This window comes from Oncorhynchus mykiss, chromosome 7 (genome assembly GCF_013265735.2).
Source record: "Oncorhynchus mykiss isolate Arlee chromosome 7, USDA_OmykA_1.1, whole genome shotgun sequence".
Taxonomy (NCBI): Eukaryota; Metazoa; Chordata; class Actinopteri; order Salmoniformes; family Salmonidae; genus Oncorhynchus; species Oncorhynchus mykiss.
The window spans coordinates 55,787,379-55,806,224 of record NC_048571.1 but is presented as its reverse complement, the minus strand read 5'-3'; the positions used below and the strand labels follow the sequence as shown (position 1 = coordinate 55,806,224).

At 43.8% G+C, this 18,846-nt stretch overlaps 1 protein-coding gene across 1 annotated transcript; it reads right to left on the bottom strand.

Annotated features, from left to right (window-relative positions):
* Positions 1-7,940: 7,940 nt before the first annotated feature.
* Positions 7,941-13,934, bottom strand: LOC110528971 (taste receptor type 1 member 3-like). The gene is made up of 8 exons (XM_021611136.2): positions 13,722-13,934; positions 13,226-13,526; positions 11,129-11,485; positions 10,366-10,782; positions 10,057-10,260; positions 9,475-9,595; positions 8,809-9,179; positions 7,941-8,630 (listed from the first exon to the last, which is right to left on the bottom strand). Exons 1-8 carry the CDS (start codon positions 13,922-13,924, stop codon positions 7,941-7,943), a joined length of 2,664 nt encoding a protein of 887 aa, XP_021466811.2. The 5' UTR covers positions 13,925-13,934.
* Positions 13,935-18,846: the final 4,912 nt, after the last annotated feature.

Genomic DNA, 18,846 nt, shown 5'->3' with positions numbered 1-18,846 from the left:
TGTGTGTCAGGGCAGCAGCAACACAGCTAGTCTACACGCTAACCACCAAATACAACAATATCCACGCAAGCCACGAGCCAGCCAGCCATATATCATGGGTTAGAAGATGATGAATATTATATTATGAGGTTATTTGAAAGGAGCATTGAAGATAAATCAATCAGTGAGGTAAATGGAGCAGATTTACATCAATCATCAACGTCAATGATCTGTTTATAGCCCACCCTCTTTTCCTGAAGTCAGTCATGGCTTTGGAGGCACTGTAACTAGCTTCCAATGTGTGATGATGATGAGTGAGTGTGTTGGTGCAGAAATAAATAGGCCTATGCAAAATAAAATGCTACATTTGACATGTTATGAATTTCGAGAGCATCTGACCCCTGAAAGGTCTGTGCATGGCCCTGCCTGTGGCACGAACACACACACACGTCTCAGATAGATGCCTGACCAGGATCCTGCCTTCTCCTCTGTCTCTCCTCTGCCTCAGCTAGGCCAGATGTGGCCTCTTATCAGGAGATGGAAACTTGAGCTCTAATCATGATCATTTCCCCATGCTAGATTTATAGACCAGTTGGGATTTATAGTCCACTCCTGAACGGCTGGAATAGGAGTGGGGAGCAGAGAGAGAGACACACACGCCACCATGTACTCTCTTTCCCATTATCGTGTACTATCTAGAACCTAAAAGGGTTCTTCAGCTGTCCCCATAGGAGAACCCTTTGAAGAACCCTTTCTGGTTCCAGGTAGAACCGTTTTGGGTGGGAACCCAAAAGAGTTCTACCTGGAACCAAAAAAAGTGTTCCTATGGGGACAGCTGAAAACCCCTTTTGGAACAGTTTTTCTAAGAGTTTGGGGCTAGTCCTGCAGGCTTTAGCCACCTGCAAATTACAACTTAGTACTTGAAGAGTTAAGACTATGTTCCTTCAGCCCATTGTGTGTGTGTGTGTGTGTCAGGGGGAGGGCCGTACAGCCTCTAGTAGAAAGCCTTTAATCCTGGGGCTGTCAGGCCCAAACCCGGCTTGACGTCCCATTGATGTGTAACAGAACAAAACACAGGGCCCCTCACTAAGCCCCCGACCCGGGCCCCTCAGCCCCCAGCCACCCCGACAATACCACAGAGGAGGGCATTTTTCAGCCAGTACACACACACACACACACACACACACTTAAATGCACACACGCAGGCACACACACAGGAGAGGGCATTCCTCAGCCCCTCAGAGCCTCGTCTTAAAGGGGAAAAGACAACCACTAAACAACACACATTCAGAGTAAATACATTACCATACACAACAACACAGTTTTAATTCTCAAGGAAGGACTTTCCATTGGAGCAACAATATTTTTCCCCATATCATTTGTTTATAAATTCTCGACTGACAACAAAAGCCTACAATATACAGTTTATCCTTAGTTTTTTGGTAATGATAAGGTGAGAAAGTTGTACTAAAATCTAAGTAAGATATTTATTCTAAGTTATAAGTAAGTAATTTATATTATTTACAATATTCTTCACAATTCTGAACTTAGTACTGTTTAGGCATTAGCTTGGAGAAGTGTATATCTAGAACCTAATACTACAGAGGAAAAATCACACACACCCACCAACATCATCCATCCATCGTCCATCCATCCACACACTTCCAAATGATGTAGGACGTACAGGACTAGTGTTTATGTGTGTGTGTGTGTGTGTGTGTGTGTGTGTGTGTGTTTGTGTGTGTGTGCGTGCGTGCGTGCGTGCGTGCGTGCGTGCGTGCGTGTGTGTGTGTGTGTGTGTGTGTGTACATGTGTACCACTGACCATCCATTAACAACACTCCTCCACGTCTACTCTTTCATATTCATGAGACACATATTTCTCTCCCACTTTCTCTCTCTACATCCCTCTCCCTCACACACACAGCCACCCAATCGGTACAAATTAAAAGTAGGCCTTGGGTCAATTATCACTGGAGCTGGGAATATGCTCATAAGAGAGCAGAGAAACAAGGTAGGGAGAGGTCATGGAACTGTGGTGCCATTGAGGAGGACTCAGGTAGAATAAATAGACACAAAAATACATACAATTAATCTGGGTTGAAAAGAAGCAGCGTTTTCACTGTGTGGGAAGGAGAGATAGAGAAAGACAGAGAGAGACCTCTGTCTATGTTAAGCTGTACTGTCTTATGTTTCCAGAAGGCCTACGCTTATGGTCCTGTGCCTTCCAAAGTGTGCACTTGTTCACTTCCTTTTAATGACTGCCATAAGAAAAAAATCCCTCAAGCCCATGTCTCCACCAATCCAATGCTTTTTTGATGTGTGGGAAATAACAAGTGTACACTTCAGGAGAAAGACGATATTAAGATAGTAAGACATTTAAACGTGTTAACCCTCGGCAAGGATAATGGCCCAAGCAACATCCCTAGCCGCGTCCTCAGAACATGCGCAGACCAGTTAGCTGGTGTGTTTCTGGACATTTTCAATCTCTCCCTATCCCAGTTTGCTGTCCCCACATGCTTCAAGATGACCACCATTGTTCCTGTACCCTAGAATGCAAAGGTAACTAAACTAAATGACTATCGCCTCATAGCACTCACTTCTGTCATCATTAAGTGCTTTGAGAGACTAGTCAAGGATCATATCACCTCCACCTTACCTGTCACCCTAGACCCACTCCAATTTGCTTACCGCCCCAATAGGTCCACAGACGATGCAATTGCCATCACACTGCACACTGCCCTATCCCATCTGGCCAAGAGGAATACCTATGTAAGAATGCTGTTCATTGACTATAGCTGTGCATTCAACACCATAGTACCCTCCAAGCTCATCATTAAGCTTGAGGCCCTGGGTCTCAACCCCGCCCTGTGCAATTGGGTCCTGGACTTCCTGACGGGCCGCCCCCAGATGGTGAAGGTAGGAAACAATATCTCCACTTTGATGATCCTCAACCCTGGGGCCCCACAATGGTGCGTGCTCAGCCCCCTCCTGTACTCCCTGTTCACCCATGACTGCGTGGCCATGCACGCCTCCAACTCAATCATCAAGTTTACAGACGACACAACAGTAATAGGCTTGATTACCAACAACGACGAGACAGCCTACAGGGAGGAGGTGAGGGCTCTCAGAGTGTGGTGTCAGGAAAACAACCTCTCACTCAACGTCAACAAAACAAAGGAGATAATCATGGACTTCGGGAAACAGGGAGCTCCCCCTCTGTACAAATGACAAACAAACTGAATTGGTCCACTCACACAGACAGTGTGGTGAAGAAGGCGCAACAGCGCCTCTTCAACCTCAGGAGGCTGAAGAAATGTGGCTTGTCACCTAAAACCCTCACAACCTTTTACAGATGCACAATCGAGAGCATCCTGTCGGGCTGTATCACCGCCTGGTACGGCAACTGCACAGCCCACAATCACAGGACTCTCCAGAGGGTGGTGCAGTCTGCCCAACGCATCACCGGGGGCAAACTACCTGCCCTCCAGGACACCTACAGCACCCGATGTCACAGGAAGGCCAAATAGATCATCAAGGACAACAACCACCCAGGCCTGTTCACTCCGCTGCCATCCAGAAGGCGAGGTCAGTACAGGTGCATCAAAGCTGGGACTGAGAGACTGAAAAACAGCTTCTATCTCAAGTCCATCAGAATGCTAAACAGCCAACACTAACACAGAGAGGCTGCTGCCTACAGACTTGAAATCATTGGCCATTTTAATAAATGGATCACTAGTCACTTTAATAAGGCCACTTTAATAATGTTTACATATGTTTACATTACTCATCTCATATGTATATACTGTATTGAATACCATCTATTGCATCTTGCCTATGCTGCTCTGTCATTGCTCATCCATATATTTATATTTATATATTCTTATTCCATTCCTTAGATTTGTGTGCATTAGGTAGTTGTTGTGTAATTATTAGATTTCTTGTTAGATATTGCTGCACTGTCGAAACTAGATGTACAAGCATTTCGCTACACTCGCATTAACATCTGCTAACCATGTGTATGTGACCAATAAGATTTGATTTGATATTATTGAGATGCATCCATTGACCCAGAAACAGCTTCTTTTAATCCTACACAGCGCAGTCTTCTTCACTTTCTCTTTCTCAACAGCCATATTGTTCTTAGTTCTGGCCTCGCACAGTTTGGTAATTTCATGAATTCATGTTCCCCCTTATTGCATCGATTGTATTGTCTTCAGCTATTATGCTGAACATTAATTAACAGCAGTATATATAACTTTATCAACAAAGTCATTTTCTAACTAATATCATGGATATTTTGGTTGGAGTAATTTATTTCACATTAGGCCATAGGCCTAGGCTACAAGTTAGGTTGGTTTCACCGTGCTCTCACACAAACTTTTGGTTTCTGAAACTTTATTTAGCACTTACTTTACATGAACCGCTAAATACTATACATTTTGCAGTCATTAAAAGTCATGTTAAAATTTGCTAGCTAGCTAACCAACAACTGTAAAGATGTATTTGAGAGACAACAAGTGCTCATTGTGAAAATGTATTTATGTTTTCAATAAACATTGGAGCCTGAATATAGTTTACATGTTGTCAACAGTCTAAGCCAACTCCGTCTGTTTTGCCCCATAATTGTGCATGTGTCGGTATTGTTGCTAAACAACCAACCCGTCTATTGAGGGGATTTGATTAATGTCCCGGGCCTGTCCCGGGTTATTGCGTTCGTTTTAGAACCGGGCTGCTTCCCGGGCGTGAGCCAGGTGCTCCGTTTTGGTTGACGGCAAAGACGGCTCAAAATAAAAGTGATGTACACTACCGTTTAAAGGCTTGGGGTCACTTAGAAATGTCCTTGTTTTTTAAAGAAAACACATTTTTTTGTCCATTAAAATAGCATCAAATTGATCAGAAATACAGTGCAGACATTGTTAATGTTGTAAATGACTATTGTAGCTGGAAATGGCAGGTTTTTTAATGGAATATCTACATAGGCGTACAGAGGCCCATTATCAGCAACCATCACTCCTGTGTTCTAATGGCACGTTCTGTTAGCTAATCCAAGTTTATCATTTATAAAGGATAATAGATCATTAGAAATCCCTTTTGCAATTATGTTAGCACAGCTGAAAACTGTTGTCCTGATAAAAGAAGAAATAAAACTTTCCTTCTTTAGACTAGTTGAGTATATGGAGCATCAGCATTTGTGGGTTCGATTACAGGCTCAAAATGGCCAGAAACAAATAACTTTCTTCGAAAATGTGTCAGTCTATTCTTGTTCTGAGAAATGAAGGCTATTCCATGCGAGACATTGCCAAGAAACTGAAGATCTCATACAACGCTGTGAACTAATCCCTTTACAGAACAGCGCAAACTGGCCCTAACCAGAATAGAAAGAGGAGTGTGAGGCCCCGGTGCACAACTGAGCAAGAGGACAAGTACATTAGTGTCTAGTTTGAGAAACAGATGCTTCACAAGTCCTCAACTGGCAGCTTCATTAAATAGTACCCGCAAAACACCAGTCTCAACGTCAACAGTGCTGGCCTTCTAGGCAGAGTTGCAAAGTTATCAGACTTGCCAATAAAAATAAAAGATTAAGATGGGCAAAAGAACACAGACACTGAACAGAGGAAAGTGTGACAAAACCTCACATTTTTTATATGCCACACCTGTTTGTTACATGTTGTGTTTATATTTTTGTTCAGTGTAAATAATAATCTTGAAGTACAATGTAATTTGAAATAGCTGATGAAACGTTTTAAATCGATATGGGTCTATCTGAAGAAATCATTTCGCTGATATCCTCCATGCCCGTGTCATCTTGTGGTGGTCAAGAAACTTACGCAGTCTTTGCGCACACATTAACAATAGTTGTCTGGGCTATAATGCGACATAATTAAATACTACATTTTGGCAAGTGTTTAAAACGTTTGTTTTTTAAACTATTAGCTGCAGCTCTTGATTAAATAATTGCAATGATAATGGCCATACATTCTGCCCAGACAAAGGTCGCCTTTAGTTTGGAGGATTATTATTCAAATTCAAAACAGTAACAAGCTTTAATCAAACACGCCAAAGGCACGGAGGAAGAGAGGGCATTTCTATGGTCGCACCTCTCCCGCTGCTGCTCCAGTTCCCCGGTGGATGGTGGTTCTTGCCGCCACCGGACTTGATAAACACGTTTGATGCTGGTTGTTTGCCCAATGAAACCAAGCCTGTAGTGTTCGGGGCGATAGGGACCGCATCAGAGCAAAGGATGCTTTATCCCTAACCGCTTCATTAGAGCTCTCTGATTCCCACATTAGTTTATAGTAAGAAACAACTTTTATCACGCGACGTAATCAGCGAACCCAGAAGAATAGAACATACGGACTATGTGAAGTTTTTCCATTTGTCTTATGTCTTGTTTGGGTAACAATATATGGCTCAGCACAATACCAGACTTCATCATACAGTCATACCAGCAACCATGTGGTAAATAGTGTGTTCATCTTCATTCCAAAACTCAATTTCGAAATTAGGGGATGCTTTTATCAAGAGTAGGCTATAGACCAACATAGTGTTTTTCTAATTCTTACTATAAGGATTAAAGTTTTCCAATGCCTATAGGCGAATTATTTTGTACAAACCACTCCATGTTGTGCTTCATGTTTAAATGATCATATTATCACTATTGAAATGAATTTCGTTCAATTATTCAGAAGTTAATTTAAGCACTGGACTCGATGTAAGTTTCTTTTTTTTCTCCAAAGCAATAGAAAGGTTTCTTCTTAATATGAATAATTTCAAGTGCTTATTATTCGAAATTGCTCACGAAATCGGATTCATTGAGTGAATCTTTATCATGCATTAACACCGTTAGATATTACTGTGCACGTTAGGCCTATGACACTGTATATTAATGGATGGATTATCAAGAGCTGGTTATGTTCGAGGGCACGGGCTTTCAGCTTTACGCAGCTTCCACATCAATGTCATGTGTGGAGTTGGTCACAGGGGTGACCTATCCCAGTTAATAACCAGAGGATGTAACCGTTTTTAGCTTCACCAAACCATAACAATGCCTACTGGACTATGAGCGCATAGAGTCATTACACCTGCCTTTCAACGGCAGAAAACGTCAAGGTGAGCTCATGACATTGCAGAACTTGGAGTAAAAATAATAAAACGCTTTGTGTTGTCATTTATGGTTGACGAATTTGGTTTTGTCGTTTAATTTAATCAGTAGACTAGGAAACGTGTGATGGTTCCGTATTTTACCGTTTACATCGTCACACTCACAGGTTGAAATGGACGAAGAAAACGTCAAAACATGCCCGAGGCCAACGGCAGGCTAATCAGAACAATTTAGTGGGCTTTCAATTATCTGTTGCCTAGTTCAAATTCACTGAGATTTACATATACATAAATACTACATCACTCAATTGATTCTCTATGCAATTCGTTCATCGTAGTGCTCTAGGCCTATGCGTAGTATAATGCCTATAAAAAAGTATTGTGACTTAGCCTAGTATGCCTTTGCTGCATAGTGTGTATTTTCACGAATAAGACAATCACGGCAACCCATTATAATGGAATCGGATGTTGTTTTACTGTACAATATATTAGGCCTACATACTATTCAAAAAAAGCCACATTGACTGACTGATAGTTTTACCTAATGGCTGTTTCAGTCTGTAAACGGCTTGTAAATTGTATGATTGCGTCCCCTGGTGGTGATCTAGCAAACTACATCACAGATCGTAGCAGGCAAGTGCAGCATGCTGCACCTTTTAGAACATCTGGTTTAACTTAGTCACACACATCCTCAATTGTCAAGTCTTTGTTATACATTTCATGTGCATGTAGACTAGTTTGATTGAATGATTGCAGTTATATGTCTCTGCAAAAATTGTGAAACAATGCATTATAAACTAAATTGAATACACGATTTAAACATTAAACAGAATAAAAGTCCCAAGTCTTGTCCCTTCCTTATCCCTGTCCCTTCCCTGATCCCTGCCCCTCCCCTGATCCCTGCCCCTCCCCTGATCCCTGCCCCTCTCCTGATCCCTGTCCCTCCCCTGCAGATCCCTGTTCTTCCTCTGCAGGTCCCTGGTCATGCTCCTCCTGAGGAGTTGCTTCAGCCTCCTCGAGGAAGGTACGAAAGTGCTCTTCTGTGTTGAGCTCAGGTTTCTTCAGCAGCAGATGACATTTTGGCAGATAGTAGGCCGCCATCAGCCCCATGTTACTGAGCAAACTGACAGATACATGAACGATGGAGCGGTCTTTGTCATTCAGACCGGTGTAGATGGGGATGAAGACCACCCAAACCATGCAGTAGGTCAGGGTGGAGAAGGTGATATCTCTGGCCAGGTTGTATTGTCGAACGCTCTTCACAGACATGAAGGTGCACATGAAGGATGTGAGGGCGAGGAGGCCATTGAAGCCCTGCATCAGGCCCAGAGCTAAAATGGGTTCCACAGGGCATCGCAGGAACTTCCTCACAAAGGTCACCTTCATCTTGGCCAGGTACTGGGATAGAGAGGGCCCTTCCTGGACATAGTACCCACAGATCCCTGCCTGCACTCCACAGCAGGCCAATACTAGCAGACAGCCTCCAGGGCCTCTCAGTGTATCCAGATGAAAAGGAGCCTTGCCAGGGAATTCTGTCACGTACACAATCTGAGGGAGGACAGAGAATGAGCTACTCCAGGATTCATGATACTCTGCGTCTTCCTCGCTCATATTCATCCAAATGTCTCCTGAACTGTTGGATTTTTTTTATCAAAGAAAACCTATTTAGCTATATAATATCTCCATGATTCATGTCTGTTTTGTGTTCCACAGGTCTAGGCCTTACCTGCAGGGAGATGGCTAGGATGGTGGACAGGGTGACCGTTTGGAAAATAGAGCTGAGGGGCAGCTGCAGACGACACACCAGCTCCCCCGGCTGGCCCAGGAACATCAGCAGGCAGGCACAGCCCCCCATCAGGCTGAGGAGGGCCACACCACCCAGGGCCCCCCCAGAGGCCCTCACCAGTGGAGACCCCCGGTGCTGCAGGAGAAGGACCCCCACAGCCCCCTGACAGACCAGCAGCACCAGCATGGCCAGCAGCATCCCCAGGGACTCAGGCTGACTCCAGGTCAGGAAGTCAAAGGTAGGCTCGGTGCAGTTGGTGCTACGTACCAGGGACCACTGGCCATCTAGACACTGGGTACACTGGATGTCCACTTGGAGACAGAGAGGGAGCAGAGACGTGGTTAGAATAATATAATGATAGAACCAGATAAGAGTAGAAAGACCACCACTCACATCTTTCAATTTTGTCAATTTATTGGGCATTTTTTAAACACAATGTTGGCAGTGTGTGACAAAGGTGTAAAGCTGTTAGTCTGTTCATCTGTTAGTTTCAGCATGTTGCTCAAGGAAAATATCAAAGAAATCTACAAAACCAAATCACAAGAGTGATGGCCTTTTTAATGCCTAGATTGATGGAGGTAATGTCTGTGAGTGTGAATCACCCACTTGTGCCATTCTGGAAGGTGCCCGGTAAACAGTCAATACAGTCATAGCAGCAGGAATGGAAACCTTTCACTCTGCGCACCTGGCCAGGGCCACACTCAGAGGAACAGGTAGACTCAGGGGCCTGCAGCAGAGGTGGGGTCAGAGAGGATGTGGTGGTCAACACCACAGGAGGCTGCTGAAGGGAGGACGGCTCATAATAACGGCAGGAACGGAGCGAATGGAATGGCATCAAACACACGAAAACCATGTTGTTGTTTTTTTATACAATTCCACAAATTCCGTTCCAGCCATTACCACGAGCCTGTCCTCCCCAATTAAGGTGCCACCAACCTCCTGTGGTAAACACACTTAAATTAATACTTTTTTATGTCAAACATTTGAGCAGCTTTAACCAATATTGGTGACAATTGAGTTTGGTGCATAAAAGGAAAATGCAATCTACTCTAGCTGAAGGAAGTTAGAAAAGTTACCACTTTGTGGAGCATAGCTGGCACATTAAAAAGGCTTAATCGCAGAGGTAAAAATGTGAAAAGCCAATCTAATCCAACATTATGTTTGATGAGGAGATGGGGCGGCGATTACCTTAGTACTGCCTGTATGCCATTGGATGAGGGTGTTGTTGATTGACAGGTTCTTATAGAAGGTGCCGACATCTTTGAAACTCAAACTGTTGTTTCTCCAGACCCACTGTAGTACGTTGTAGCCAATGTTTGGGTTTCCATTACTGTCAAACTCAAAATGACTTCCATTTAGACTGAAGTTTACCTTCTTCAGCACCTCCAACAGCTGCAGGGGGAGAGTGTTGTTCATTACATTTGTAAAAGTATCCTTGCACAGTCTCACATAATCATTATCTGGAGAGAAAAAAAGTAACTGTGAGGGAGAATGTACCTGCCAGGGATAGACTTTGATTTTAGGGCCCCTCGGGCAACTATTGGCATTGCACCCGTGCAGATTGTGCAGTGCGTGTGCAACGCTGTAGATGGCAGCATAGACACTGAAAGCTGACCTCAGCAGTATGGGCTCTGTCACTAGACCTACGTTGTCTGGGGACAGGTTCCAGCAGTCTGGGCACTGGTTCATACCACGGGTTGACTCTGTATCTGGTGAGGGCTGCCTGGCCCTCTCCTCTCTGATCCTGGAGAAGAGTTCACTGGTGTAGGGTGTGAGCAGGGCCAGGGTCTGGCTCTGGACTGCGAAGGCAATGATAGTGCCCACAGTGTGGATGTTTGGGAGAGTTGATACGTCTTTGTGCAGGGCCCACGCATCGCTGGCCACCCACACACCTGTCAGATTCCTCCTGATCACCTGATCACAAACAGCATGTTGGTATTGTAGCAATGGTCATTGAAATTGTTAAAATGTTTTTAAAACTAATGTAATAAATGAAATAGTTGGAAAACTGATTAAGAAACTCCAAACTTTTCACATTTTTTATAATCTATCAGATATTGACTGAATTATAGCACATGCACGTTGCTACTTACAGACAAATGTTCTAATCTGAATTTAGATACTGTAAATGAGTTGCATTAATGTACTTTAAAAACAGTCAAACCAATGGCTGCATAAAGCTTTTTGAAAAGCTTGTGAGATTTTGTTTTACAATTTTGTCGGTCTCCAGAACTCTTATGTGGCTTGCTATCTCACTGACCTCAGTGAAGAAGGCTCTGGCAGGCTGGGAGAGGGAAAAGACCACCACCACTCCCACCTTAGCCTCTGCGATGCGGTCCAGGATCTCTCTGACCACTGGCTGTGGGTCACGGTACATAGGGATTAACCCCTCGTAGCCCACACAGATGGAGCTCCTTCCTGCCAGGGTGGAGAACTGGCGCTGGCCCTGGCGTCCGTACTCATCCTCACTGCCCACCACGGCCACCCAGTTCCACTGGAACCTGTTCAGCAGACGCACCATGGCCTCCACCTGCCTCTTGTCACTGGGCACGGTGCGCAGGAACGATGGGTACATACTCTTGTCACTGAACAAGTCACTAGTTGCGAGGTAGCTGATCTACAGAGGACAGAGGGATGATGGTAATGAGACATAAGTAGCAACGGTAGATACAAAAAGCAATTATGTCTCCACTGCAGTTGAATCTCACATTTTCATCTGTGTTCCACCACAGCACACAGTTCAATCAAAATCATATTCCACCATCTGTGTTCCACCACAGCACACAGTTCAATCCAAATCATATTCCACCATCTGTGTTCCACCACAGCACACAGTTCAATCAAAATCATATTCCACCATCTGTGTTCCACCACAGCACACAGTTCAATCAAAATCATATTCCACCATCTGTGTTCCACCACAGCACACAGTTCAATCAAAATCATATTCCACCATCTGTGTTCCACCACAGCACACAGTTCAATCAAAATCATATTCCACCATCTGTGTTCCACCACAGCACACAGTTCAATCAAAATCATATTCCACCATCTGTGTTCCACCACAGCACACAGTTCAATCAAAATCATATTCCACCATCTGTGTTCCACCACAGCACACAGTTCAATCAAAATCATATTCCACCATCTGTGTTCCACCACAGCACACAGTTCAATCCAAATCATATTCCACCATCTGTGTTCCACCACAGCACACAGTTCAATCAAAATCATATTCCACCATCTGTGTTCCACCACAGCACACAGTTCAATCAAAATCATATTCCACCATCTGTGTTCCACCACAGCACACAGTTCAATCCAAATCATATTCCACCATCTGTGTTCCACCACAGCACACAGTTCAATCAAAATCATATTCCACCATCTGTGTTCCTCCACAGCACACAGTTCAATCAAAATCATATTCCACCATCTGTGTTCCACCACAGCACACAGTTCAATCCAAATCATATTCCACCATCTGTGTTCCACCACAGCACACAGTTCAATCAAAATCATATTCCACCATCTGTGTTCCACCACAGCACACAGTTCAATCCAAATCATATTCCACCATCTGTGTTCCACCACAGCACACAGTTCAATCCAAATCATATTCCACCATCTGTGTTCCACCACAGCACACAGTTCAATCCAAATCATATTCCACCATCTGTGTTCCACCACAGCACACAGTTCAATCAAAATCATATTCCACCATCTGTGTTCCACCACAGCACACAGTTCAATCAAAATCATATTCCACCATCTGTGTTCCACCACAGCACACAGTTCAATCAAAATCATATTCCACCATCTGTGTTCCACCACAGCACACAGTTCAATCCAAATCATATTCCACCATCTGTGTTCCACCACAGCACACAGTTCAATCAAAATCATATTCCACCATCTGTGTTCCACCACAGCACACAGTTCAATCAAAATCATATTCCACCATCTGTGTTCCACCACAGCACACAGTTCAATCAAAATCATATTCCACCATCTGTGTTCCACCACAGCACACAGTTCAATCAAAATCATATTCCACCATCTGTGTTCCACCACAGCACACAGTTCAATCAAAATCATATTCCACCATCTGTGTTCCACCACAGCACACAGTTCAATCAAAATCATATTCCACCATCTGTGTTCCACCACAGCACACAGTTCAATCAAAATCATATTCCACCATCTGTGTTCCACCACAGCACACAGTTCAATCCAAATCATATTCGAGGGATTGTCAAACAATGGACAAATCGGAAATCTTCATTTTGCATCACATTATATGAGGATGACATTGTTTGCATTGAAAGATAGCATTCCATCATGTGACCATACTAACCTGTGGTATGAGGAAGAATCCCAATAGTTTTCCTATGACTGAGACCATCTCTGAGGTGGATGGGCCGATGACAGCCGCCACACGGGTCACATAGTCTGTGTAGTTACACATGACGGCCAGCTCTCGGTTGGAGCCCTCAGTGAGGAAGAGGAGTGTGGGTTTCACGATGACGGCAGACTGCTTGCAGGTGTCGAAGATCTCATAGCCAAGCCTGATACCAGGGAGTAGGGTGGAGTTGGCGTTGATCTCATCCACTGTGTACTTCATCACAAGGGCCATACCTAGCCCATGCTCATTAATCCTGCCAGGCGAAGCACAGACAGGGAGGGGTTGTTACTGCTGTGCTATAATTCAATAATTCAAATCATTTAAACGAATGAGAAGCAAGCACTAATTCGAATGAGATATGCAGAATCGGCTAATATGATTACAGTATGAAGACACTTGACATAGGGCAAAAATCATATTCAGCAAAAAGGATCTTGAGTTACTCTACCTGTCACAGCTAATGTTGTCCGGCTTCACTCTGTGGCTCAGGTTGCTGGTGAGCTCGTTGATGGGGAAGAGCCCCCCGAGGAGGATGTCTCCAGAAGAGTTAAACAGGTTGGTAGTGATGTTCTGGAACCATGGTGGAGAGCTCTGACTACGCCCTGCTCCTAACACCCAGCATAGAACCAGCAGTCTTAATGGCACCGCCATGCTGCTGAGGGCAGGTAGAGGCAGGCTAGGCAAACATCATGGCAAACATCAGAGAGAACTTAAAGCAGGCATTGGCGAATGCCAGTGTAGAAAGATGCATTGAGAGAAAGAGAGAGGGTCAGAGGGAAAGAAAAAGAAGGGACAGGAGGCCAGGAGAAAGTCATTTCAAAGGTAATTTGCCATACAACCAGTAATGGAGAAACTCACCTGTACAAGCCCAGCGAGTCGATGGGGAGAGCTGTACTCTCCGTCTGTCTGTACCTCCTGGGTAGTGAATAAAGTACTTCGGATCAGGCTGCCCTGTACCAGAGTACAAGTCTCACCAGAGGTGTGCTGTTGCTTTCAACATGATGCCGGAGGTGCATTTACGGTACGCCTGAAGATGTTTGAAACAAGACACCAACATATGGAAATTACCAGGCGACAGGTTCTTGTCTGACACTTCCAGAGTATTTTCCTGACATTTGCTTGTGGTTGGCTGATTAGGCCTTGTCAGTATTGTGCGTGGTTACGAGGTTAGACGAGACGAGCGCTTTAATACCACATGCCTGATATGCACATTTTTTTAACTAGGCAAGTCAGTTAAGAACAAATTCTTACTTTCAATGACAGCCTAGGAACTGTGGGTTAACTGCCACGGATTTGTACCTTGTCAGCTCAGGGGTTTGAACTTGCAGCCTTCCGGTTACTAGTCCAACGCTCTAACCACTAGGTTACCCTGCCGCCCCAGGGTATAAGACAGTAAAACTTCAAAGGCGGCCTTGTGTGTGTGTGTTTGATGAGTTCCTGTGGTGTCTCCATTTCATAGGCATATAATATTTAGGAAAATCAGGTGTCAGGTGGCTAATCAACAGAAGCCAATTTGTCTCTCTCCTGTCCTTTTCTGCTGCCGATAGCACTCTGTTAGTACAAGCTGTTAAACATTTGCCAAAATCTATATTAGCATTCTATATCCACTTCTACCATTTTAATCTTAAAGTTAAGCTGGAGCTGTAGTTTGAGAGTTGAGATTTATTATATTTTCCCTCTCATCTGATGTTTGCATATTTGTATTCAGCCCGGGTACTCAACAGTATTTTGCATTAACCTTTGCATGCCAAATTTTGGGCCATTTGCATCGAGATAGAACATCACATTTCCAGGTTCTTCCAGGTATTTTGCATGAAACAATAAACACTTTTAACCTTAACACGCTCCTTTGAAAAAGTGTTACTCAGTATGATCACTACACCTTTGTACTGTATATAATAGGGCTGAACTTAAATGTACTTATTCACAGCTCTTTAATTGGGTGACAGAGGATCTGTCTGACAGACAGTGTATAGGTGTAATTGGACCCTAGTTAACTGTACTGTAGTCTTCTATCTTGTCCGAGATCTTGACGTGAGTACACACATACCAATGCTTGTGATGAAACACAAGTACGTCTACTTTCCACCCCCATTTTATTTATTTTTTACACCATGCTACTATTTCGTTTTTTTATAATCAGTTTGTGATATAAAGCAAACTAAGGTGAAAATGCTATAAAACAGTGTTTTACATTTCTGTTCATATACAGTGCATTCGGAAAGTATTCAGACCCCTTCACTTTTTCCACATTTTATTACGTTACAGCCTTATACTAAAATTGATTAAATAAATGTTTTCCCTCGTCAATTTACACACATAATAACAAAGTGAAAACAGCTTTGTAAACATTTTTGCAAATATATAAAAAATACCATATTGACATAAGTATTGCTATGAGACTCCAAATTGAACTCAGGTGTATCATGTTTCCATTGGTCATCCATGAGATGATTCTACAGCTTCAATTGATTGGACATGATTTGTAAAGGCACACACCTTTCTATATAAGGTCCCACAGTTGACAGTGCATGTCAGAGCAAAAACCATGCCATAATGTCGAAGGAATTGTCTGTAGAGCTCCGAGACAGGATTGTGTCAAGGTACAGATCTGGGGAAGGGTACCAAAACATTTCTGCAGCATTGGAGTTCCCCAAGAATCTAGTAGCCTCCATCATTCTTAAATGGAAGAAGTTTGGAACCACCAAGACTCTTCCTCAAACTGAGCAATCGGGGGAGAAGGGCCTTGACCAGCGAGGTGACCAAGAACCCAATGGTCACTCAGACAGAACTCCAGAGTTCCTCTGTGGAGATGGGAGAACCTTACAGAAGGACAACCATCTCTGCAGCAGTCGCCCAATCTGGCCTTTGTGGTAGAGTGGCCAGACAGAAGCCACTCCTCAGTAAAAGGCATGTGACAGCCCGCTTGGAGTTTGCCAAAAAGCACCTAAAGGACTTTCAGACGATGAGAAACAAGATTCTCTGGGCTGATGAAACCAAGACACCAAGTCCTTGGCCTTGGCCAAGCGTCACGTCTGGAGGATACCAGGCACCATCCCTACGGTGAAGCATCATGCTGTGGGGATGTTTTTCAGCGACAGGGACTGGGAGACTAGTCAGGATCGAGGGAAAGATGAACGGCGGAAAGTACTGAGAGATCCCTGCTAAAAACCTGCTCCAGAGCACTCAGGACCTCAGACTGGGGTGATGGTTCACCTTCCAACAGGACAACAATCCTAAGTACACAGCCAAGATAACACAGGAGTGTCTTTGGGACAAGTCTCTGAATGTCCTCAAGTGGCCCAGCCACAGCCCGGACTTGAACCCGATCAAACATCTCTGGAGAGACCTGAAAATAGCTGTGCAGCAGCTATTAGAATAAGGCTGTAAAGTAACAAAATGTGATTAAAGTTAAGGGGTTTGAATACTTTCCAAATGCACTGTATATATTTTGGGATGTTTGCGTGTGTTCACTCCTATGAGGTGGGTTTTATGTGTGTGCTTCTGTGCACAGTGTTCCTTTGTTGCAACAAGACATTGTTTGGGCAGTAAACTCAGATAAACACTTTGTGAATGGATGTTTGGTTCTTCGGTAGCTTAAGCCATGAATCCACCTCCAGCCTTTCTAAAACTTTCTTGTGCTAAGGCTCCAGGACACATACACACACACACACGTGCGTGCGCAAACACATACACAGACACTAATTTGCATACACACACATTATTATTATTATTATAATTGTGTATCACATTTCCACCAAAATAACATGACTTACAGATGTAAACTTGTTCCTTTAATATCAGACTGCTCCTAATTCCAGGCCTGCCTTGTCTGACAGATCTGTAGCTGCATACACCACATGACCAAAAGTATGTGGACAGCTGCTCGTTGAACATCTCATTCCAAAATCATGGGCATTAATATGGAGTTGGTCCACCCTTTGATGCTATAACAGCTTTGACTCTTCTGGGAAGGCTTTCCACTAGATGTTGGAACATTGCTGCGGAGACTTGCTTCCATTCAGCCACAAGAGCATTAGTGAGGTCGGGCACTAATGTTGGGTGATTAGGCCCTGCTGGTAGTCGCCGTTCCAATTAATTCCAAAAGTGTTCGATGGGGTTGAGGTCAGGGCTCTGTGCAGGTCTGTCAAGTTCTTCTACACAGATTTTGACAAACCATTTTTGTATGGACCTCGCTTTGTGCACGGGGTCATTGTCATGCTGAAACAGGAAGCACATAATCGTTGAGAATGTCATTGTATGCTGTAGCGTTAATATTTCCCTTCATTGGAACTAAGGGGCCTAGCACAAACCATGAAAAACAGCCCCAGACCATTATTCCTCCTACATCAAACTTTACAGTTGGCACTATGCATTTGGACAGGTAGCGTTCTCTTGGCATCCGCCAAACCTAGAGTCGTTCATTGGACTCCAGAGAGCGCATTTCCAATGTTCCAGATTCAAATGGTGGAGGGCTTTACACCACACTTGGCATTGCGCATGGAAACCCATTTCATGAATCTCCTGACAAGAAGTTATTTGGCCTGACGTTGCTTCTAGAGGCAGTTTGGAACTTGGAGCTGAATGTTGCAACCGAGGACAGACAATTTTTACGCGCTACGCGCTTCAGCTTTTGGCTGTACCTTTCTGTGTGCTTGTGTGGCATACCACTTCGCGGCTGAGGCATTGTTGCTCCTAGATGTTTCCCCTTCAGCACTTACAGTTGACCAGGGCAACTCTAGCAGGACAGAATTTTGACGAACTGACTTGTTGGAAAGGTGGCATCCTATGACGGTGTCACTTTGAAAATCACTGAGCTCTCAGTAAGGCAATTCTACTGCCAATGTTTGTCAATGGAGATTGCATGGCTGTGTGCTCGATATTATACACCTGTCAGCAATGGGTGTGGCTGAAATAGCCAAATCCACTAATTTGAAGGGGTGTCCACATTCTTTTGTATATACAGTGTATTTTAACACAACACAGCATGCAGTTTTAACACTAGGTGTCAGATGTGGGTTACAACACACTGACCGTCCACAGAAAAACAGAAAAACTCTTTATGTAGGGAGAATTGCCTGTAACATGTTTTGATGTGGATAGTATTTTTCATTTTCACAGATGATATTGTTCTTATTCTTACGGGCCAGAGCCCTGATGTGGTAAGAGAATCAGAGTCCATGTGGTGGTGATGTGTAGGTGGAGGTTGACGGGGCTTCCCAGGGTCGCTGTCTGTGTGGGTAGTGGGTACACAGTGGATATGCAGGCTATTTGAACAGTTGATAACAGAGGTGATTGAACCTGCCTACTGGGAATCTATGGTTGTTTCTCCTCACTGGTTGCTCTAGTTGTTCTGAACAATGTTCCTCCAAACGAAAACATGTTTTGATTAGTCTGTTGTTTTCCAATGGTCAACTTTATTACCTGCATAAGATGACTGTGGCTATTGGTTTATTGCAGACATGTTTTACAGATAAAGAGTTTATTTCCTAAACACTATATCCACCAATTTCTCACATGTGTGTTTTTTCATTCAAAATTATTGCTTATGGGTACCTTCACGTGTGTGTAAA